General features: G+C 36.8%; 2 protein-coding genes across 2 annotated transcripts; one reads left to right on the forward strand and one right to left on the reverse strand.

Moving 5' to 3' along the window:
• The first annotated feature begins 6,147 nt into the window (after positions 1 to 6,147).
• On the forward strand, positions 6,148 to 12,070 carry LOC148868586 (protein trichome birefringence-like 35). The gene is made up of 6 exons (XM_088967377.1): positions 6,148 to 6,579; positions 6,862 to 7,141; positions 7,247 to 7,418; positions 7,655 to 7,851; positions 7,952 to 8,104; positions 11,540 to 12,070. The coding sequence occupies exons 1-6, from the start codon at positions 6,366 to 6,368 to the stop codon at positions 11,868 to 11,870; spliced, it is 1,347 nt and encodes a 448-aa protein (XP_088823503.1). The 5' UTR covers positions 6,148 to 6,365; the 3' UTR covers positions 11,871 to 12,070.
• Positions 12,071 to 12,882: 812 nt separating this feature from the next.
• SLP1 (Calcineurin-like metallo-phosphoesterase superfamily protein) lies at positions 12,883 to 22,293 on the reverse strand. Its single transcript, XM_088967378.1, has 10 exons — positions 22,042 to 22,293; positions 20,000 to 20,100; positions 18,668 to 18,781; positions 17,923 to 18,135; positions 17,149 to 17,284; positions 16,835 to 17,010; positions 16,243 to 16,331; positions 16,000 to 16,069; positions 13,794 to 13,889; positions 12,883 to 13,261 (listed from the first exon to the last, which is right to left on the reverse strand). Exons 1-9 carry the CDS (start codon positions 22,196 to 22,198, stop codon positions 13,803 to 13,805), a joined length of 1,143 nt encoding a protein of 380 aa, XP_088823504.1. The 5' UTR covers positions 22,199 to 22,293; the 3' UTR covers positions 12,883 to 13,261; positions 13,794 to 13,802.
• Positions 22,294 to 23,143: the final 850 nt, after the last annotated feature.

A 23,143-nucleotide genomic window follows, 5' to 3' on the forward strand; every position in this document is an offset into this window, starting at 1 on the left:
GTACAAATGCATAAGAATACAAATGATAAAAATGCAAATTTTGGGTTACATATTGAGTTTTACTCTACTTCATGTTGGGTTTTATTCTAAAGTAAATCTAAAATAAAAATAAATCAAAATTTATATTCATATCTTTTGCTCTCTAATATTTTTGCACCAGTGCAATTAAAACTGCATAGCAAACAAACTAGGCTAGGGTTGGAAGTAGAAACAGGTGAGGGGTAGATAATGAAATGATTAGTCCCCCTATGGATTTGGAAGGGCTTTCATGCAGCAGCTTCTAGCTCTGCAATATGTGACTCTTTGAAATGCTAAAGCAATGTTTGGTGAGAAAGCCGGGGAGCCAAAATACGTTTTAATTTAGCTATTAATTAATTCAATTTTTTGGTGAATCTAGTTTCAGTAGATTCGTCAACGTGGTTTAGTCAGTACAGCTCAATCACTTTGTACTTTGTAGCCCTTCCTACGGCGGTTGAAATTCGGTTGATAAATCGAAAATCGAACCGAACCAAATTGAATAAGTTAATTCGGTTCGATTAATTTGACTATCGATTTGGTTTTATTTAAAAAAAAAATAGTTTTTGTTTTCTGTTCGATTTGACTGAAATTTTCAATCGAATCGAACCAAAAACCGAATTAATGTTTATTAATCATTAATTATTCATTGATCATTAATTAATTTTGGAAATGGCCAATTCGCCAAATCTCCATTGGGCTTTGGTCTTATTTTAGCTTTTAATAAATAATAGCTAATTAATTAAAACCATTGGACTGTGGGGTCATTTTAACTTTTCATTAATAACACTTATTAAATGCTTGTCATTTATGTAGAACCAAGGTCCAACCGAACCAAACCAAACCAAATTCGGTTAGGGTTGATTCAGTTCTAAAATATAATTTGGTTCAATTCGATTAGAGGAAATGGTAAAACTGAATAGTCTGTTAGGTCCTCAGTTTGAACCGAACCGACTAATTGTACTCCCCTAGCCCTCCCAATTGTACTCCATATGTATATCTATACTACTATTAAAATTGGGAATGAGGTTAAGAATATGTGCTTTTTTTACTAAAATGTCCTTGTTTTTTAATATGGCCCTTCTCCATTTTGAGGGAAAAAATTGTAATTGAATTACTACTTTTGTTAAGTCCATTATATTCCTTCTCATTAAATCCTAAATTTAAGACATATTAAATAAATGAGTTTTTCGGCTTTTTCTTTTCTAAAACATCCCTACTTTTGAATTTGGTATATCTAATTGTAAAGGTAGAAGACATAATTTGAACTTCTTTTCACTTTATTCAATTCTCTCTCATTAAGTCATATATTTAAGGTGTTAACTCTCATTTTCTATCTTTAAATCCTTTTTATGGTAGTTTTGTTTTCAACAATAAATTCTCTTAATTAAATCTATATCCATTAATAGTTTTAACAATACAACACGAAAATATTTATAATTGACATGAAAATGAAACCATATCCTTTTGTCCAAGTGGTGGGAAAGTAAATCAACTGTCCAGGTCAAGTGGGTCAACTCGCAGTTTCATGGTTAAAATAATAAAAATATAAAAATTATAAAAAAATGTGAAATTTTTTTTGCAGATCTCTAATATTAAAAATGAAATATAAAATTTAAAACCGACCTAGAAAAGAAATCATTTTCCTATTTTAGTGGTGATTGACAATTCAGCCTTTTAGGTAAAATGGGTTACCAATGATGTCATATTAAATAATAAAAAAATTAAAATAAATAAGAAACAAAAATGTCAAAAATATATATATTTTGTAGAAGACATTGGCATACTTCTCTAATATTATTTATTCATCATATTTAAGTGTAATAAATAAGAATTATTTTTATTAAGGATGGAAATAGAATAACAAATTAAACTAATTCAAAAAGAAAATTGTTATCCATATAAGTGGTGGTCAATAGTCTATACAAATGCATCTTAGGCAGGTCCAACCAAAGCCTTAACCGACCTAGCCTGTAAGTTTGGATCCTTAGGTTGGACCTCGGCCCAAAAGTTTGGGCTTTTCTATTTTTTGGGTTAGACCTAGGCCTAGCCCTTAGGTTAACCAATGATATCATAGTTAAATAATAAATAATAAAAATAGATAGAATTATAAAAAAAACTGCAAGAATACATAAAATTTTGGCATATCTCAAATATTAGAAATTTATCATATTAAACAAAGTTAAGTGCCATAAAGAAGAATCATTTTTATAATTAACTAAGGAAATGTAGTATAAAATTCAAAGGTGTCAAAAATGACTTTGCCCTTTTTTCTGTTATGCCAAACTGGTCAACACAAAATGTCATAATCATATATAAAAACTCAAAAATATATATAAAAATAAAATTATAGAAAATATGAAAAATTGTACACAACTCTAATATTATATATTTATCATATTAAATAAAAATAATTATAAGAAATAAGAAATATTTTAATACCAATAAAAATAAAATATAAAATTTAGTTTTACAAGCACACCATACTTTAATTACTTATCTTTTTTAATGAGTTCCAATAAGGATATTTATCATATTATTATCTAAAATTCACATGTACACGTTTACTGTTGGGTCTTGAAAAACCCCCTTTCCATCTCCCATTTCTGATTTCATCCCATTCCAAACACAGCCCAATGGAATTTGATGAGGGCAGATTTGGCCCTCCAGTAGAATTGTGATGTGGCACCTCGTGCCAACTAAGTATGGCCTCCAGGCAGCTCGCCACAGGCAGCTCGCCATAGGCAGCTCGTCACTTGTAGAGAAGTTCGGTATAGTAGTTTGGCATATCGCAGGAAGATCTCATGCTTGACGACCTGGCCAAGATGCTGACCCACTGACTAACACGGGCGCCGACCTGACAACTTGGCCCAGACACTGACCCACCGACTGACGCAGGCGCCGCCCTGACAACCTGGCCGCCTAACACAAGCGCCAGCCTGACAACCTCAAGGAGTTCACCACCGTACCCCAGTTCTGACGGGATGTGACGAGTCTTACCGTTTGGAGGCTTTTCACCCACTTAACCCACGAGGACTCCGGTAATCCCTGCTCTCTAGCTCTCTCATTTCTCCAATATTATCTTCAAAGCTCTCTACAATCAGAGTGCTAACTTAAGCGTCGGAGAGCCCCCGCCAGGAAAATACCCCCGGGTCTTCTGATTCAGTTCCCGCAGGTCCCTCAGCTACCGCCGCCTACAAAGAGGAGGAAAAGATGGAGTTCTCGCAGGTCCCTCAGCTCATGCCGCATACAAAGAGGAGGAAAAGATGGAGTTCTTACAGGTCCCTCAGCTCCCACTACCTACAAAAGAAAGAAGACCACCTCATGCTGAGGCCAGTCGGGTTGCGCTGCACCAGGGAGCTCCACCATTCTCTAAGTCACAGGCTGCCTAGTAGGGAGTTCGCCTCCAGGTAGCTCTCCCCCAGGTAGTTCGCCACCAGGGAGCTCGCCACTAGGCTGTTCGCCACTAGGCAGTTCGCCACCAGGGAGCTCGCCACTAGGGAGCTTGCCACTAGGCAATTCGCCACCAGACAGTTCGCCACCAGGCAGTTCGCCACCAGGCAGTTCGCCCCCAGGCAGTTCTCCACCAGGTAGTTCGCCACCAAGTAGCTCATCACTAAGGCATGTCACCACCGGGTCAAATAACGAGGTACTTAGCCAAAAAATTTTTACATCACAAAACATTGGTATGTGACCAGAAACGGCTACATCAGAATTCACTATTTGATCATCAGGCTTGTGCAGCTTCTCTCGATAGGTCACAAAAGGAGTGACACAGTGACATACAAAAATCAATAGCTTAACTTAGATGAGAAGTCCATGAAACACTTGTAGGATCTGTTTGGTTCAACCTCAATATGAGGATCCAATTAGAGTTTGAAAATTAAAAAAGAACATTATTCTATTATTGCCAATCAACAATCCCAAGTTCCCAACCCTATTGTAATCAGAACTCTGTTTTCTTCAAATCTGACAACCCGACTAGAAGCTTGATCGGGTATTTAGATTATCTGAATTCTGTTTTCTTTCATCATCATTATCATCTCAGGCTTCTCAGCCTTGTTCCAACTATATTGGGCCAGCCACACGAATTCTATTAGTCCAATTACAGAGATTAGGCCAATTTCTGACTATGCTGATGGGTAATCTTGAGAGGAATTCTTACTTTGGAAGGGGTACAAATACTAGGGGTGAGGAAGAAAAACCGAAAAATTGAATTGATCGAAAAAATTGATCAAAATCAAACAATCGGTTAATTGAATTTTTGGTTCGGTTTTGGTTCAGTATTTTAAAAAATCAAAGGTATTTGTTTGGTTTTGGTTAATTAAAATAGAAAACTGGTAGTTAACCAAATCAATCGGTATACATATATTTATATATATTTTATATTTTTTATACATTATAAATTAATAAATATGCATTATATATAAATATATATTTATAATTTATAATATATTTTTTATTATTTTATATATTTCTAGTGTATTATATTTTTTATAATATATATTGTAAACAATGAAAAATCGACAAATTGAACCAACAGTTAATCAAACCGGTTAACTGATCGGTTTCAATTTTATTTTGGTTACCGGTTTTCCAAAAACCGATAACCTCAATTCGATTTCAAAAATAAGCTTATAAAGTGAGCACCCCTAACAAATATAAGTTTGAAAAGTGCAAAATCTTGTATTTTGTATGTATTTGCATAGTACATATTCGTATTTGTATTCCTTCCAAATTGAGCCTAAAAAAAATTAGAAAACAAAATTATGAATGTAGGGTGTGGTATTCACGCTTTGCATTAGATTATTATTGAGTAGGCCCAAAGGCCAAAACCCTGATATAGTACCAACAGACAAGGATTTCGGCTTCCGTCAGGGCAAAAGTCCGTTCGATTAGGGGTGGCAATTTTCCCCATCCCTGACCTAACAGAGCTGGGTAATGGGGATACATTAGTGGGGTCGGGGTCGGGGATGGGGGATGCAATCCCCGCCCTAACCCAGCCCCGATTAATAAAAATAAAAATATATAATTAATATAATATATAATATATAATATATATTATTATATTATTATATTATATATTATATGTTATATTATTATTCATTTATTTTTAACGATAAAAACTTAAAAAACACAAACACTCGACAATCGACAAACATAGACAGAGAACTCTAAAGCATGAGTCTGTGACCCTAGTCTTCTTCCTTCGTCTTTGTCGCCGATTGTCGTTGGTGTCACCACTCACCTGTCGGAGGTCGAACGTCTATCGTTGCCGACTACCAGTCTATCACTCAAATCTCGATAGAGGACAAAGATATTCAAAGAAGAAAGAACTTAAACTCAATTCTTCAATTTTCCTTCGACCTTCGTCTATCGTCGTCACCCGTCGAATTCTTTCTCTTGTCACCAGGCTCAACTCGCAACGGTCTTCTCTCTCTCTCTCTCAATCTCAATCTCTCAAATTCTTAGTCTCTCTTTCTCTCATCTATTTATTTTTTCAGCATTTTTGTTTTGTTAATGACTACAAACTCGGGGATTTAGATCTCCGTCGGAGTCAGGATGGAGGGGAATTTCTTTCCCCGATTAGGGACGAGGATGGGGAATGTAATCCCCGCCCTGTGCCATTCCTACGTTCCATCAAACTTTACAACTTTGAATTGGGAATATCTCCGTAATTAGGGAAAGATATTCTTAATTCAAAATTGCAAAAAGGCAGTTATAACGGTGTGAGTACGGCCGTGCCCTGACAGAAGCCGATCTCGCAAACAAGACCCACAGTCATGCAAAATTATACAAATAAGTTGGCTTTCCGTGTGCGGACACGACACAAGTAATGGGCTCCACAGTCCAGACCGGGTCCTGAATTCTGGTCTGGTCGTATCACAGTTACTAATTAATTGGTGAAATACTGAAATCTGATCTGGTTGTATCACTTGTATCATACTATCATGGTTATTACTTATTAATTGATGGAATGGTTTGTTTCATCATGTTTTATTTCATGCATTGACGCAGTCAACAAAACGCAAGAGTCAACATGATCTGAAGGCTCATAGCATCAGAGCGAATCAACACACGCTAAATGAATTTCGCGTCAGTGAAATAGGAAAAAGAAAAAAGAAAAACGCTACTAATATAAAACCAAATCAGCCCCCACAAAATTGCCCCTCCGGCACATCTCCGCCGTGTATTGGAAACATCTTCGGTGATACCGATTTTTCAACACAACAGAAGCTCCTGTCGGCACCCCAATTCTGTGAAGAAATCCAATTGAATCCTTTAATGACCCATCGCCGTTGAACAAAGATTCCATTCCCTCTGCAACTTCAAAAACTCTGTTCTATTCTATGATGCAGAAATGGAACAGGAAAAGGACTCATTTCCCCCTACTTGCTGTTCTTTTTTCTCTCTTCATTGCAGCTTCAATCTTCTACAACGAACGAAATATTCAGCAAATCCACGAAGACAACAAACAACAACAGTCTTCCATTACACATATACCACTTATCGCCTCTGCTCCTCCAAAAACCTCTGGAGCTAATGACCAAAAGCGAGCTCTAGGTATGTTGCTTGTTAATCTACCTTCCTTTCTCTGAAGTTTAATCGACTTAGGTTTGCTTCTCCTAGTGAAGATTCGTTTTGTTTAGTTTAATAATCTGATCGTTTTTTTTTTTTCTTGCGTTTTCTTTCTTTCTTTTTGGAACCCTGACGAGTACTGACGGGTTTCTGTAAATTTTTGTTTCTGTTCTAGTTTTACCTACTGGGGCTTATTGTATATCTCCTGAATTTAGTTTATTTTGAGCTGATCTCATGAATTTAACTGAGTTTTTTTCGGAAGTTTAGCGAGCTTGGATAGATTCACTACATGCGCTTCCACTCGAAAGTACAGTGGTAAGAAAACTGGATTGACTGACCGTACGATGGAGTCCAGCCGACAGGGAGGAACTCCTGAGAGCTGTAACTTGTTTTCCGGCAAATGGGCTTTTGATAATACTTCATATCCGCTATATAACGAGTCGCATTGCCCTTATATGTCCGATCAATTGGCATGTCGGAAGCACGGAAGAACTGACTTGAGGTACCAGACATGGAGATGGCAACCCCATAACTGCAACTTAAAGAGGTATTCTCTATTTCATGGTAAAATCACCAATGTTCTATCCTTTTTGTTTAGTTCTGCAACTAGAATAATTTTCAAATTTTAAAGAGCCGATTTATTATGCTAAAGGTGGAACACGACTGAAATGTGGGAGAAATTGAGAGGCAAGAGACTGATGTTTGTTGGGGATTCTCTTAATAGAGGACAATGGATATCCATGGTATGTTTATTACAATCTGCAATTCCGCCTGAGAAGAGATCCATGTCACCCAACGCGCCTCTAACAATTTTCAAAGCAGAGGTAAGGCAACACCAGTCAAGATATAAAATTGGAATTTGAGATTTTTAAATCCTTACATATAAACGTCAATTTGAAGAGCCTTGATTTCGTTATGAAGTTTTCTCAATGAAAAATCTCAATTAGGTTAGTCTTACAAGGTTTCAGAATTGCAAATATCCATGACAAGGTTAATCAATAAGAAATACTGATCTTATCTTTTGTAACACTGTAATGTTATGTCTTTGTCTTCCACATAGGAATACAATGCTTCAGTCGAGTTCTACTGGGCACCACTTCTTGTTGAATCGAATTCTGATGATCCAGTGAACCACAGAGTGGCTGATAGGATAATCCGCCCAGATTCAGTTCTAAAGCATGCAGCCCAGTGGGAGAATGCTGACATACTGGTTTTCAACACGTACTTATGGTGGAGACAAGGCCCAGTTAAGTTACTGTAAGTAAAGCTTCTTCCCAAGTCAGAATGATAACTGTAGAAAACAAGAAAGAATGATCTTTATTTTTGCATTTCTGAAGATACCTGTATCTTGTTGCAGATGGAGTAGTGAAGAAAATGGGATATGTGAAGAACTAGATGGCCTGGGAGCCATGGAGTTGGCAATGGAGACTTGGGCAGAATGGGTGGCTTCCAAGGTGAATCCTACCATTAAGCGTGTATTCTTTGTTACCATGTCTCCAACCCATCTCTGGTGAGTGTTGACACCTTTGCCTAATACTCTTTTCTTACAACCATTCAGCTGATCTATGCATACCAGTAGGAATATGCAAGTTTTGAACATAACAAAACACTTCAGCTCTATCAAACTTCAAACAAGGGGTAGATTATGTGATCTTCCTCAATACCATGGTGTGTGGATACAGTGGGAGCATTAATGCGTGTGTTTTGGTGTAATTGTTAATATTCAAATATAACTCATCTTAGGGTAGATTATTTAAGAGCTGCAAGGTGATTTTGCTTAGGATCACTTTGGATGTTCTTCACTTAGGGTCCATTTGGTTCATGGGAATAGGGGTCTAGAATCGGAATCAGAATGGATCGTTCTGGTTCCAACCATTTGGTTGGGCAGAATAGGAATCTGATTCCCATTCCTGGTGGAATGATATTCCCCATTTGAGGGAATGGCCATTCCCTCCCCTTCCCTTTGGAATGAGAATCCATTCCAGCCAATTCCGATTCCCGTCTGAACCAACAGGCAAGAGGAATAGACCATTCCCATTCCAATTCTGACTGCAAACCAAACAGACCTTAGGTGAAATTCTAGATAAAAGCAACTGGATTGATTCTAAAATTCAGATTTCAACTTTAAAAAGATGGAAAGCTCAAAATCAAGGTTTGGAGTATTACTGAAACCAAATCGCAAAAGCATGGAAACTCAAATTCTCCAAATCAGAAGCCTAACTTTAAGATTCTGACATTTTGACTCTGAACTTTCAACAGAAATATGGAGAACCAGTTCGTTAATAGGTAGGAACATGTACAAGTTCATTAGTGTTGCCAAATGAGCTTTCAAAGCCAAATCTCAAATCAAAAAGCTTAAAGGTCTTCTTTGGCTTTTGTCTGTGAAAGCTGAAAAGACATTGTCCAAACAACATGATAGCATAACGCATCACTCCATTGAAGGGTGTCACAATCACCTAAATAGCCAGGCAGTTGTCCTTTCCTTGATTGCCTTGATGCCCCTTGCTTAGCCATCCCTGGTGATACATTGACAATCCTGTTGATATCAATGTGGCATCACATAGAAAATCTCTAGTACAGAGTCTGAATATTGTTAAATTTGGGTTGTGGAAGGTCTAAGGACAGACCCATCCATTGGATGCTTAGGATTGATTAGCAAGTAGTAGAACCTAAGAATTTTAAATATACATTTACTTATAGGGCCATAAGTCAGATACCACCTGGACTTTGGGCCAATAGAATAGCCTCAACATATGAATAAGATGAACTGATGATAATGTAAACCTGGTATGGGGAATCTTAGTAGAGACAAACGTCTGGACAGCAGGTCCATGAGGGACCTATGAGATAGAACTTAGTTGCAATTCTGAGAGAACCAAATGCAGTTCAAGAATGGAAGACCTATCTAAGATAAGACTTTATGTTTATGCTGGTGCTGGATATCTCGTGCCAGACAATAAAATATAGAATATGGTCACTGACTGCTCAATATGCCCATAGATCCAGATTGCCCAATTGATAAAGCAATCTTGTACCAGCATCATACCGAAAATCAAACTGAACTTTTTTTTTCCAATCAATTGACTAATGTATAGGGAGGTTTAACCAGAAAAAGATGATGTATAGGAAGGTAAATGCCACTGGTAATGATAGGATTATGTTGTTTCCTCATGCTGTGTTCCTAACCAAAACCACCAGGCATGCTAATGATGATTTGTGTTACTGAATGTTTTATTTTTTTTTTATAATAATGTGTTGTACTTGTGTGATTTTATTAATTTGCATATGGTCAAATTAAATTATTAATGTGCATAGTTGTATTGTTATTCATATACTGTTTATGTGAATTATTCGACATTGTCTGTAATAATATAACATCATTGATGACTCAAAACACATTTTTTTTGCTGAAAGATGACTTGAAACATATTGGGAGCAATAGGAAACCTAACCTCACAGACAAAAGCTAGCATTTACCTAATTGTGTTGATAACTTTAGACTTTATACCAACCATGCTTGTGGTTTACCACCATGGCATATTTAATCTAAATCTCTAGCAAGGATAATGATCGTTACCTGCCTGACATATTTGGTAGAAGAAAATGACAATGTGTTAACCCATCAAGGCTACTGTGCTTTCTTAATACAATAGAACTCAAGCCAGTGTTTTATTTAGCAATATGCAGTTTGTCATGCAAGTATAACCTCCATCCTTAATACACTTAACTTACCCAAGGCTTATCTTTCTACCCAGGTCCTCAGCTTTTGTCCTGTAGCTATTCCTCTTTCCCACACATAACAAAGCACCTAATTTTTCTTTTTGTGGGTAAAGCAAACAAGTTAGTAGACGAAGGTTCATCTTGATTCGAAATCTCTAGTATCACTGTTGACCTTCTGAGTTTACGGATTATAGAAGCTCTGATATGCTGATTACTGGATACCTTTAAGTGAACAAAGATAAAATGTATCTATTTTTATAGGTTCTACTATGACACCAGAAAGATTTGATACCAGAAAAAACATTTATAAAAAAAAATTGATACTAGAAAAACTTATAACCAATTGGTATCATCATAAAAGTGGTAGCCAATGAGGTGGTGCTTATCGAAATTCATGGGGAAGGATTGATCAAAAATAAAAAATAAAAAAAAATCATGGGGAGGGTGGGGGGAAGGATAAAGCTCCTCTGATATCATGTCTTTCCAGCATCATAGTGTAGGCACCATGGACTCTGGTTTGGCGATGGTGGTCAGGCTCTGAAGGTTCAGAGAATGGCGATGGAACCAGTCAGTGACTCATAGAGACAGAGAAAGAGAGAGGAAAAGAGGGAGGAGAGAGAAATGTGGGCTTCCTCCTCTGTAATGGGTTTGATGGGTGTGTTTCTAATGGGTTTGATAATGGTCTTAATAATGGGGCCCTATTTATAATGTTTGAACCTCCATGTTCTGGAACGTTCTTGTATTTTGCCTTTTTCCTATTTTATCCTTTAATTATATTATTCTAGGATGTTCTAATTGACGCAAAAACCTTTGCTTTAATGATCAATTGGTCTGAAACCGGTCTGGTTTGACTTGGTTTTGCACCAGGTCAGCCGGATTAATGCACTCATATGGATCCACTGTCTTACAAATTGACTTACCCATATTTTAAAGCTGAAGACCATAAATCTTGAACCATATATTCTTTTACACTTAACTAATACATTATAAAAAAATAAAAAATTGTTGAAAATGATATCTTACTCAGATCTGACTTCAAGCTAAAATGAATTTAAGAGGGAAAAGTTGTGGTTGAATCAGACTCAGAATGGCAGGTCTACACCTACAAAAATTCTTGGTTAAATATTTCTAACGGCCCTTATATGAAACAGACTAGTCAATTTTCATTACAACTGCCCCTTGTGAGATTCAAAAGATGATTATAAAAACATTTTGTGGCATGCAGGAGCCGAGAATGGAAGCCAGAGAGCGAGGGGAACTGTTATCAGGAAAATACTCCCATTGAAGTAGAGGGTTACTGGGGAAGTGGATCAGACTTGCCCACAATGCGCATGGTGAAGAATGTTTTAGGAAAGCTGGGGCCAAAGGTATCTGTTGTCAACATCACTCAGCTATCTGAGTATCGGAAAGATGGCCATCCTTCCATCTACCGGAAGTTCTGGGAGACATTTAGTCCGCAGCAGTTGTCAAACCCTACGAGTTACTCTGATTGTATACATTGGTGCTTGCCTGGAGTGCCTGATGTATGGAATGAATTGCTGTTTAATCTTTTGTAGAGATAATGATGCTTTTAGCAGAGGGAAAGTCATTTGAGAAAAAAGAGAGGAAAGAGAAAAGAGCAATCAATTTTGGCCTCATTAATAGTTCAATACAAACTTCCATAAAGGCCTTGTGTTTGTGTATGAGATATGATATGGTTGTTCATTAGCTCAACAGAATCAGACATGGCATGCATGGTTGCTCCCATTTCCTTGTATTTGTTCATCCACAATTAGTATCACTCAGTAATTGTAGCCTTGTAGGATCTATTAATTGGGGTGGTTTTCTCAATAAAATTCAAATGATTTTTTCTGCTCCAAGGGAGGCTACACAATGGGTACCAGGCTCCCAGCCAAGACATTGCCCATTCCAGAAATCAGGGTAGCGAGATCAGATCGTAATTTCGTACTAAAGCCTCAGACCGTCCAATTAATTCCAATAAAATTAGATTGTTGCCATCATCTGTACGTATTGATTTTTGTCCCAACTCCCAACTAGTAAAGAAAGTTTGACCTTGTAAGCAGTTTTGCCCATTCCAGAAATCAGGGTAGCGAGATCAGATCGTAATTTCGTACTAAAGCCTCAGACCGTCCAATTAATTCCAATAAATTTTAGATTGTTGCCATCATCTGTACGTATTGATTTTTGTCCCAACTCCCAACTAGTAAAGAAAGCTTGTGACCTTGTAAGCAGTTTCGCCCATTCAACATGCCACCCAGGACCCAGCTTCTTCACATAAAGCTTTTACTTTTTAGCACATCATGCTGTCAGCATATTTAGGCAGCTGATAATTTCCTTGAACTCTTAAGGCTTGCAAAGATCTTTTTAGCTAGCTATATCGGTCTTCGTTGTGGTAACACAAGGTGGCGATACTTGACAACTATACCACCATCTTTGGTGCTCCGATGAACCAGCCATGTCCCTGTGTAACACATTTAGAATCGTCTTTTCAAGTATACATCTCCTAGATGGTTGGGTTCCTACATGGCACAAGTGGATCTATATCTTCTAAATTATGAAAATGCGCTATTAGTAGAATTACAAGCTATACTTATCAAATGTATTAGTAGTAAAATTACGAACATGTAGTTTTTTTCCTGCTGATTAAAATTTACAGTAAGCAATACAAGTGGATTAACATTACTACTTGCACATTTTATTCAAGTTCATTTGATGCTTTAAAAGTTTAGCCCTGCAGATATCTTCAGTTTGAGAAAGAATCCTTTCAGATGAAGCATTTTCCTCCCATGTTCAAAATGTCTTGCATTCCTCTGTATCCTTGTGATGTATATACCCAACTCATATCCCACCCCTTGTAATTATTTCCAATAATATAGACTGCTTGCCACAAAATACACCTTAACACAAGGAGCTGAGTTGGAGTCAAGTCGAAAGCCAACACAATTATCTGCAAATACATTAGCATGAGCTACTATAGGTGGCAAGATACAGAAAGCTAAACAAAGACTTCTCAATAATAAAAGCTGACATATTATTAGAATCCATCTCAATCATGGGCCGTTATGTAAAAATTACCTCTTATCCATATCAGATTGATTGCATAAGGCTATGTTTGGTTTGAAGGAAAAAGTAGGGAAAGGAAAGGAAACCTTTACAAATCTTGTATAGGTTTCCTTACCTTTCCCTACCTTTTCCTTCAAACCAAACATAGCCTAAAGATATGGAAAAAGCACGTGATTGCTAAAGCCACACAAAAATGAAGGAACCAATACATTTTATTAATTACTGAGATTTCACATTTCACCACATGAACAGGGAATCACAAAATTATCCCATAAACTGTCATGTCCCAAGCACCCATTTAAGCTAATAAAGAACAATCATAGAACTCCAATAGTACTTGTATACCGATAGAAGTTCCTCGTTTATTTCATAGTTAACAATAAACAAAAAAAAATGGAGCCATCTAATACCCATACCTTGTCAATTCATGTATAGTCAACAGCCTGAAGTTCATCAATGATGTTTCTTCTGCTCCTTATCACTCTTGCTTTATTGCCTATTATTTCTAGCACCTGGCCAACATAACTCAAATTGTAATCCAACCATCTTTAGCTATGTATGCTACAGGAGAAAAAAATGTGCTTAAGAAATACAGGGAGGCTATCATTGAATAAATGTATATGTGAGAGAATATGTCAAGATGAACCTTGTATAGAATAAACTCAAGGTACCAGCAAAGAATACATGGATAGTATATATACAAAATTGGGAGGCAAGGGTGGAGATTCTTCATTGTGGGGTAGGGTGGGGGGAAGGGCACTCTATTAGGATGGGGGCCACTTCCATCAAGGCATCAACCCCAATGTAAACATAATAGTGTTTTCAAAACTTTGGGAGGGGGCAATGGTCCCCTGGCTCCATCCCTATAGGGAATCTTCTTTCTCTTCAGGGAGGGTTTTCCCTATTCTAATCATCCCAATGGGACAAGCATATTATTTCAGGCTCTATTTACTGAGATGGTGGCTTGGAGGTTAGAAGGGCGAGGCCATTTAATAGAGTGTTACTATGGAAATGGTTGTGGAGGTTTGGTTGTGAAAGGGAGGCTTTATGAAGGAGTCACTGCTTGCAAATATGGGGTGTGTGTTCGGAAAGGGATAATGAATTTTCATTCAGCCTTCATGAATTATGTTTCCTTTAGTGTTGGAAATGGTTCAAGCATTAGATTTTAGGAAGATGAGTGGTTGGGGATTGGGAAGTTATGTGATATATGTCCAAGGCTGTATAGGTTGAGTAGGAGAAACATCCCAATATCCCAATGTTTCAAAAATTTTCAGGGTTCAGCGGTGTGGTGTCCAAAATTTTGAAGGTCTCTACTTGATTGGGAGATTGAAGAATGTGTTAATTTGTAAGCCAAGGTGTAGGAAGTGGAACTACACCTGGATAGGATTGATTTAAGGTGGTGAAAGGAGAGTAGCAAAGGAGTGCTTATTGTAAAATCTTTCTGCAAGGTATTAGCAACGAATCAGGTTGAAAGGGAAGATGATAAAGGTATTTGATTGTCTCGGGTTTTGATCTGTTTTTCACATTGGATTTGGGGGGGGGGGGGGGTACTGTTGTAATAGTGTTGTGTTTTTTCTTTGGTGGAAGATCCCTCATCACATCTTCTTTGTATTTCCTCTACTTTATACTTTCTTTCTACTATTAATAAAAAAAATTTCTTCTTTGTTTATGTCCAAAAAATTGAGAAACAATATGACAATTCAATAGATATAATTAGGATGTCTATCAGATTAGGTTACATGGGCACTTATAAAATAGGGGTCTTACTTGTGTCAGGTACATGTGGAGATTAATGCTAATACAAAACTCCACCAGACTTTTCACTATTTCAAATTTGTAATATGCAACCAAACAACCTTGAACTAATAGGATAAAACTTGAGCATGAATTGTTGTTTATCATACTTAAAAATTTAGTATAGCCAATCAAATATCATTTTTATTATTTAGTGTTGTTTGTGTTGATTTATTCTTCTACACAACCCATGTTCTTTATTCATATAAACATAAAAAATAAACCAATGAAAACTAAAACTTGAAAGTTAAAGTAGACTTGACCTGGAATCCTACTTTTTTGGGCTCACCAAGTCTGACACCCTGTACCCATGTTAGATTCTAACACTGATCCTTTCATAGGTGTCAAACTAAGCTTTGCCATATCAAGATCAGCCAAGACCTAGCCAAGCTTATATAATTTGGGTTGGTTGGACAAGGAACACAAACCCAGTCTGAGCTGCTGTACCAAATCCCAGTCCAGCCTAGTAAGACAGGACATGGTCTGTGCTCAGACTGGCTAGACCTGACTAAAGTACTGGCAACTGTCAAACAAGCCCATTCCAAACTCAACTTGGACCCCAGAATTTGGCTTATCCACCAAAGGTTTTGAAAGGCTGGTACAGCCCAGAACAGCCTCATACCAGCCAGGCCTATATAGGTAACTAGACTAAAGATGACTGATCATATCAATTTTATCCTTTTAGGCATGAGGCAATCAATTACTGGTTGGTGCTGAATACATTACATGCAATCCACTTGTATGACAGGCAGAAAGCACAAGTTTTTCATGCATTTGGCTCCAAAGAATTTCTTCTGAATTTCACTAAAACTAAGAAGCCAAGCTTACCTCGGGTCTTGAATTGAGGACTCCACTGGACATCCCCACATCAATGCGCCATATGCTACAATTATATTTACTGCATGGAAATACCAGGTAAGAGAAACTATTTTGGGGAATAATAATGCAAGCCTTGAATGCAAAGAGTGGATAGAATTAATAATTTAATGTAAACTCTTGATGTAATTAGTGATTTGTAACCAAATCAGTATTTTCTCCAAATAAAAGATGCCAAAAGAAAAGGCATCATACCAATTTACTCCTGCAGTTTGGGGAGTATGGCCTACCACCATAGCCTTAGCACCTACTGCTTGTAATGTCTCTTCAAGTATGGCACATATCTGAGAAGCAAATGCATCCAATTCAGGGAGCTAGACAAAACAACTGAGATTGCTATGTTTGAAAAAAAAAAGTCAGGCTCAAGTTCGCATCTGGAGAGTTGACTTTAAAAAATCAATCACATAACAAAAATGACAGCAAAATAGGTAAGATACAAATAATGGAAGCTTCCCTAATAAATAACTGCAATCATGAGTTGACTTGGCATGTGTTCACATACTGGGCAAAGAGGACTCCAGCCATGTCAATGGTTAACCCATAAAGTTAATGGGCATGTACATATATTCTCACTTCATTTTGAAAGTTGATCCATTAAGGGTGTTAACACTAAGGAAAAAAAATAACAAAAGTCTTCAAAGATGATGCTTTCCCTATTGATAAATTCTCAGCATTGTACACCAAACCAGGGATCGAGTCCCATCACAAGTACAAGGTCTCCAAGATGGGAACTATTATCATCTACAAAAAAATAAAAACTATGCAGACCTCTAGATCAATTACTTGCCTGGCGACTCTGATAGTCCTCCAGATCTTCAGTATCTCTTGAATACAATCGGTTCCAAACAACACTATCATAACCTCTAGTGGCTATAAAAGGGATTTCAGGACCTCCGCTTTGATCATTGAGACCTCTCATCCAATCAGATACCTCCCTGTTCATCCTCTCAATTCCATGTGCAACTGTGGAAGTACCAAAGTCCTATCAGGAATTGCCAACAAAGAAAGGATGAAACCTTTTACATAACATATAAATGATAAAAAGCTGAATACATGTGGCTAACAGGACCAAACTCCATTCAGAAAGTAATATTAATTTACCATGGTGAGGAAGAAGACCTCCATGACAGAATACCCAGTCATTAACTTTGATAACAACAGCATGTTTTGCCAATTCACATGCCAATGGACCCCCTGGTCTTAGTAAAGTTGATCTTGCAATCACCCCCTTTTGCCTCTGTCCTAGTATTCAGGCAAACTTGTCAGAAACCAAGATATTTAAATACCCTTTTTTTGGAGGGGGGGAGGGGAGTTGAGAAGAAATGGCCTCCTTTACATTACAGGAATGATTACAAAAGAATGACTAGAAGATCAACAGGAAACAAAAGTCCATAAAACAATGCACAAAATTTCAAGTAGAAAAATACGACTAAGACCACAATAATTAAATTTGTTTCTGTCCTAGGTATTGAAAGGATCCAAGCGAGTAAAATGAGTTACACTTATTGGGGAGTGATTTGGGCATATCTCATTTTTTAAAGAGGCACAAACCTAATCATTAGCCAAGAGGTACAACTTTTAACAGACAAAAAGACCACCATGTGATGATATTTATCATTACAAACAGGGTTTCCTTGTCTTTTACTAGGGATATGCCCAATTTATAAATATGCAATCACCACAGTCAGTTTCTATATTATTATTTGATTGACACTTTCATGCTACTTGCAATTATGTCTATACTTTAATAAGTGAAATGGTAAATCAAAATATTACATTCTCAAGTACTGTCATTAAACAAAGAGAATACTTGAAAATGCTAAAAGCAACAAAAGAAAAATATACATATAATGACCAATGAGACAAAGTAAATACCTTCATTAGCCTCCATGGACCCCAATAACTTTCAGACAGCATGCGGTCTTCTTTCCACCTTTCAGACACACCAACCCAACCAACAAAAGCTTCACCCCAGTTATTTTCACAATTATTCAAGTATCCAATGAAGTCCAGACACTCGTCAAATGCACCAGGTTCAGCATATCTAAAATCCCCTTCTACATTCATGGTTTCATGATTTCCATTTACCTAAATGAATAATTAGATATAACAGTTCCACCATATCAAAGCAAGAACTTTGAACTGACAAGTAACTTCAAGAAAGGAAAAAAAATCTATAACTACTATTAGATTGATGGCTCAAGGTCATCCAGTAGAGTTTGAATTGAAAACCTTGCCTGATATACCTATCTTTTTTTTTTCTTTGTCTTCATCAAGATAAAATCAGTATAGACTCAACTGTACAAAACAAAGCTTCTCAATATTTGGAAATTCATTGGAGTTGTAATTGTTCCATATATAGATTAGGATAAACATAATGGGAAACTTCAAACAAAACCTATCTAGGGAAAATAAAAAAAATTAATTCAACGATGATGATGATGATGATGATGCACTTCTTTGTTCATGGTCTTGAGACCTGGATCAAAGGTACTAGCTTTTGAGCATACATATACGTGAGAAAAGATATGCACATGATATAAATTCATGCATATGCCTGTGCCAGAAGTATTATGTCATAAATAGATTGATAAGAGAGAGCCATGTAGATTAATATAACCTGAAAGACAGCCCCTCCTTCAGTTTTTGCTTGCATATTCAATGACTGTAATAATGATAAAACAGCTATTTCATCTTCACCTCGGTCAAGAATATCTCCAAGTTGAATCAATACCTATAATGCATAGAAACATGAATTGCATTGGAATGTTACACCTAGGATAATAAATAATGGAATGTTTTTCAAATCAATAGTTATATGTTATGTTTTACATTTTGAAGCTCTATGTTGAACTTTATAATCAGCAAAACAAGATACCAGTAGCGGAAGAAGTTCCATCAAATACAAAATATGTGAAAGAAATATAACTACTATATTAATGAATTTTATCAGGAATTATTCCAATATTACTTAAACATTAGAAGAAGATATTGTTTAGTGAAATATAAAGAAGGCCATTACCCAGTGTTGGTCCCAGCTATTTGGGGTCTTGGGAGGGGTGGATTGGATAAGGACCTAACCTCTAGCATTCTTTTCTTTGCAGAAAGTGACCACTCTCAATCTGCATTCTCATGCTTGTTTTATTATTACACCACATAGGTAAAATGAATATGATTTTCTTTTTTATCGTATTGTCTTAGTCCTCTTCCTAGTAAGGAGCATACATCCTCGAATACTCCACAATTAAATATCACTAAATAATTATAATGAGATAAATAAGCATCATTAAATGACAGCTATGAAAACAACAATTGCTTTTCATTAGTGCCCTAGTAGCTGTACTAAGAGTTTTAACTTCATATATTTTACCACACACAATGTTCAGGGAAGTAAAGGATTAGGGATCACCATATCCCTGTCCTTATAAATGCAATTCAAAGCATCATCCTATCCTCTAGATCCATTACCTAACATGTAATTTTGAAGGCCTTTAACCCACAACCCTTGAAGGAATGGAAACCATACAAATTTTGATCATGAATAAATCATTAGGAAAATCAAAAACTTCAAAACAGGTAGCCTAGCATGCAATAATCTGGTCCTTCCCCTCCAGTTGGTAATACTGTTACAACATAAGAGAATGTCATTCAAAGAGGAACCAACTGTCATTTACAATTTAGAGATCCATACATGTAAAAACGGTGCACATGCAGAGGATGAAACCCTTATTTAGTAGGCCACGTGATGCAGTAAAATTATTCTGAAAATGAAAACCCACATGGAAATTTGCATACATCATCCTAACAGGTCAATTCTGTTATAAGAGACGGGATTCATCAAATGGTGGGAAACTCCTCCTGCATGCAAACCACCACATATGCCTGAGTGGCATCACAACCAATCCTTATATCTGCCTGTCTTTAGATTTCGTTTTTATGTAAATTTGCATACCGTCTCCCCACCAGTCCATATGTCTTGACCATCAGAACTCAAAACACCAGCCATCTTGAGAGCAGATCTTGCTTTTGCAAGGTCACCATGTAAATCGCCAACTAAACATTGACAAATCAGTTAGAGTTGAGTAAGATTTTCAACAACCTAAAAGTAAATGAATAGCTTAACAGCTCTACAGGGTGATTTCAATTAATAAAAAAAATGATATACTTTTATCATTAGAACATGTTTAACAAGTAAGCATTCTACCCACACCCACAGGCATGCATGCACACGCATGCCCACACAAATACATGATAAAATCACTGATGGAAGAAAATAAGCATAGGTTTCAGTTTCTAATAGTTATGATCTTTTTCCCCAAATCTTAAACCTTTTTGTTTGTTGTGACCGATAATGCAAAAATCAAACATGTATACACATTTCACTAAATGGTTTAATCAAATGGACCATTAATAATCCATAAATGGACGCTATTCTTTATCAAAATTTCATCGTCCTTACTAACCAAATAATCTCAGAGTATTGTGGGAAGAAAATATAGAAAAAAAAAGTAAATACAAAAAATAGGTACATGACTGAAAAAAAAAAAGATTTAACAACAATAAAAGCGAAGGAGTAAGATACATTGCGTTGCTTATTCAACCAGATTTCCAATGTAAAACCCCTGTCTATTTTCTATTGCAAGTTAACGGGCAACAGTTGTACTGCTTCAAAATGGGAATCTAGGATTGGACCTGGAATGGTATTACAGTGGAGCATATGTTTATTTTTCAAAGTATCATCACTTTATTAAAAAGATAATAGGATAAAAAAATCAAGTAATGAACTGCGGACTATTAACTCAACATTGTAAAAGAAACATGGACACCAGGTCAACACCCCAGATAGCTGGAACCAACATGTTCCATCATCATTTAAGCCTTGTCCCAAATATATGGGGTCAGCTACATGAATCCTGGTTCACCATTCTGTTGTGTTTAGCACCATGGAACCAACATTGCGTAATGCCCTTTATATAGATGTAGATATAGATATGATCGGTGAGAGTCAAGGCCCCTAAGTTCAAATCCAAATACAGGACTGGAAGGCTGGGAGGAGGCAAGCTAAAGGTGTGCGATTAGAAGTAAACAGCAAAACAGAGGATAGAGAGTGTGCGATGAGATATAGACAAATAGAGAGAATGTGTGATGAGATATAAACAAGACAAACAGAGAAAAGAGAGAGATGAAGGAAAGAGAATGTTTCTCCAGCAAAGGTTGATTGATTGTATTGCTGTTATGTTATGTATTCGATATGTATATATATATACATACATTGAGAGTTGTGTTTGTACATGATTACTAGGAGTTTGATTTATACAAGAATAGCTACCAGTTCTGGCTTATCTAGAAATACAGTCCTATCTTATCTGGGATTTCACAACAACGAAAGTCCTCTTGGACTGGTGCACTAACAAAAGGAAAGGGCTCCGACAAATGCATTGAGATTCAAGTTCTGCAGGCATTCTTATTTGTCAGTACTAATCATCCATGACCTGTTCAGAGGAGGAACCCATCTACAGTCTTGGCTTCTGCATATGGAAAGAAACCAAACTGAAGGAAACTGCAATTAGCCTATTTGTCATCTACAAACTTGAAGGTCTAAAGTTCCATATTAATTGAACAGAGACAAACTTCAATGTAAAGCAAGCTTCTTGAAAGGTCTCTTGACTCTGTTCCAACCATACGTGATATAATGGTGGCACAAAATAACCAAATATGACAGCACTTAACAAGAAATGTCAGAGATAAAAACTAACCAGGATGGCAAGAAAATGAGCTGGGTAGTGTTGGAATGAAGTCAAAGAATCAAAAAGAGCAATATCAATAATTGTCGAATCCAAAACAAATTATTGAGCACACATCACCTAGCATGAAAACTCAATCTAGAAGGAGATTTAAAAAAAAAAAAAATCTTCAACGTAAAAAGAACGGTCCAAAAACAATCACAAACGGTGGACAAGAGGAGGGAAACACGGGTTTTCAGTAATATCTGACCTGCGACAATTCGGCGACCAGGAGCAGACACAAAAGTGGGAGGACTTCCACTAACTACAATGGGTTTCAAGCCTCCACGAAGAAGAGTAGTTTCTGTGAGTTTCTGAGGTTGAGAAGGATGCGGCAGAGGTGATGAATTGAGAGACAGAGAAGCCATTTTTTCTCCTATTCCTACGTCTTCTCCAGTGACGATTTCATCTCCTTCCGGTCCAAGTACATGGAGAAGAGAGAGAGCGTACCACAACCATGCGTTTGACATCCTTTTGTTGCTTTCCTTTGTTATGATCTTGGCGCTTTATGCAATGGCATTCTTGTAATTTAAAATAAGGCCCAATTGCTAATGGATGGAAAATATATAGAGCTGTAAAGTACGGGCCGGCACGACATGGGCTAAATTTTTATTTTCAATTTTATTATATTATTTTATTTCAAATTTATTATAAAAATTTCAATAATTTTTTTAATTATTTTACATATAAATATTTTTATATAAATAATTATATACATTAAAATTCATATAAAATAAAATTTTAAGATATTTTTCATTCATTGCCTATTTTATTAATTTATTATAACTTTTTATTTTTTAATTATTCTAAAAAAAACCGTGCCACCCACTGCCCAGCCCACATTATACCTCTAAAAAAATTGGTAGAGTAAGCACCTGATGAGGGCAGATTTGGCCCTCCAATGACAATGTGACACATGGCACCTCAGAACAACTAGGTGATACCCGGAACCACTCAAGCAACAACTTGCCAAGTTGATGGTGTCCAACCTGGCAACCTGACCCAGGCGCCGATTTGGCACATGTGCCGACCTGGCGACCTATAAGACGTGTTTGCCAACAAATTTGGCATGCATACCCCACGATCCTTGGAGGTTGGTCCTCATTCCGGAAGATGGTCAACATGCATAGCAGCTACCTCTGAGGATCTCAGACATATCTAGAGGTCTCGGGGGCGGTACGTGAGCAAGGCCTATATAAAGGCACCAACCCCAATGACAGCAAAGAGGCAAGTAATCAAGTAACCAAATAAGCAAATTCTACTTCTCATACTTTGTGATTTTTAACTCACAGTCTACTACGAGAGTACTGACT

This window comes from Nelumbo lutea, chromosome 2, assembly GCF_056320005.1.
Source record: "Nelumbo lutea isolate HS-2025 chromosome 2, American lotus-T2T, whole genome shotgun sequence".
Classification (NCBI taxonomy): domain Eukaryota; kingdom Viridiplantae; phylum Streptophyta; class Magnoliopsida; order Proteales; family Nelumbonaceae; genus Nelumbo; species Nelumbo lutea.

Coding starts and splice junctions, on each gene's coding strand:
- LOC148868586 (XM_088967377.1), top strand. CDS start 6,366: ATGATGCAGAAATGGAACAGGAAAAGGACTCATTTCCCCCTACTTGCT. Junction 7,142..7,246: donor CATAACTGCAACTTAAAGAG/GTATTCTCTATT, acceptor ATTATGCTAAAG/GTGGAACACGACTGAAATGT. Junction 7,852..7,951: donor CAAGGCCCAGTTAAGTTACT/GTAAGTAAAGCT, acceptor ATCTTGTTGCAG/ATGGAGTAGTGAAGAAAATG.
- SLP1 (XM_088967378.1), bottom strand. CDS start 22,198: ATGGCTTCTCTGTCTCTCAATTCATCACCTCTGCCGCATCCTTCTCAA. Junction 18,136..18,667: donor AAGGAGGGGCTGTCTTTCAG/GTTATATTAATC, acceptor TTATTCATTTAG/GTAAATGGAAATCATGAAAC. Junction 16,332..16,834: donor AGGACTATCAGAGTCGCCAG/GCAAGTAATTGA, acceptor TTTGCTTCTCAG/ATATGTGCCATACTTGAAGA.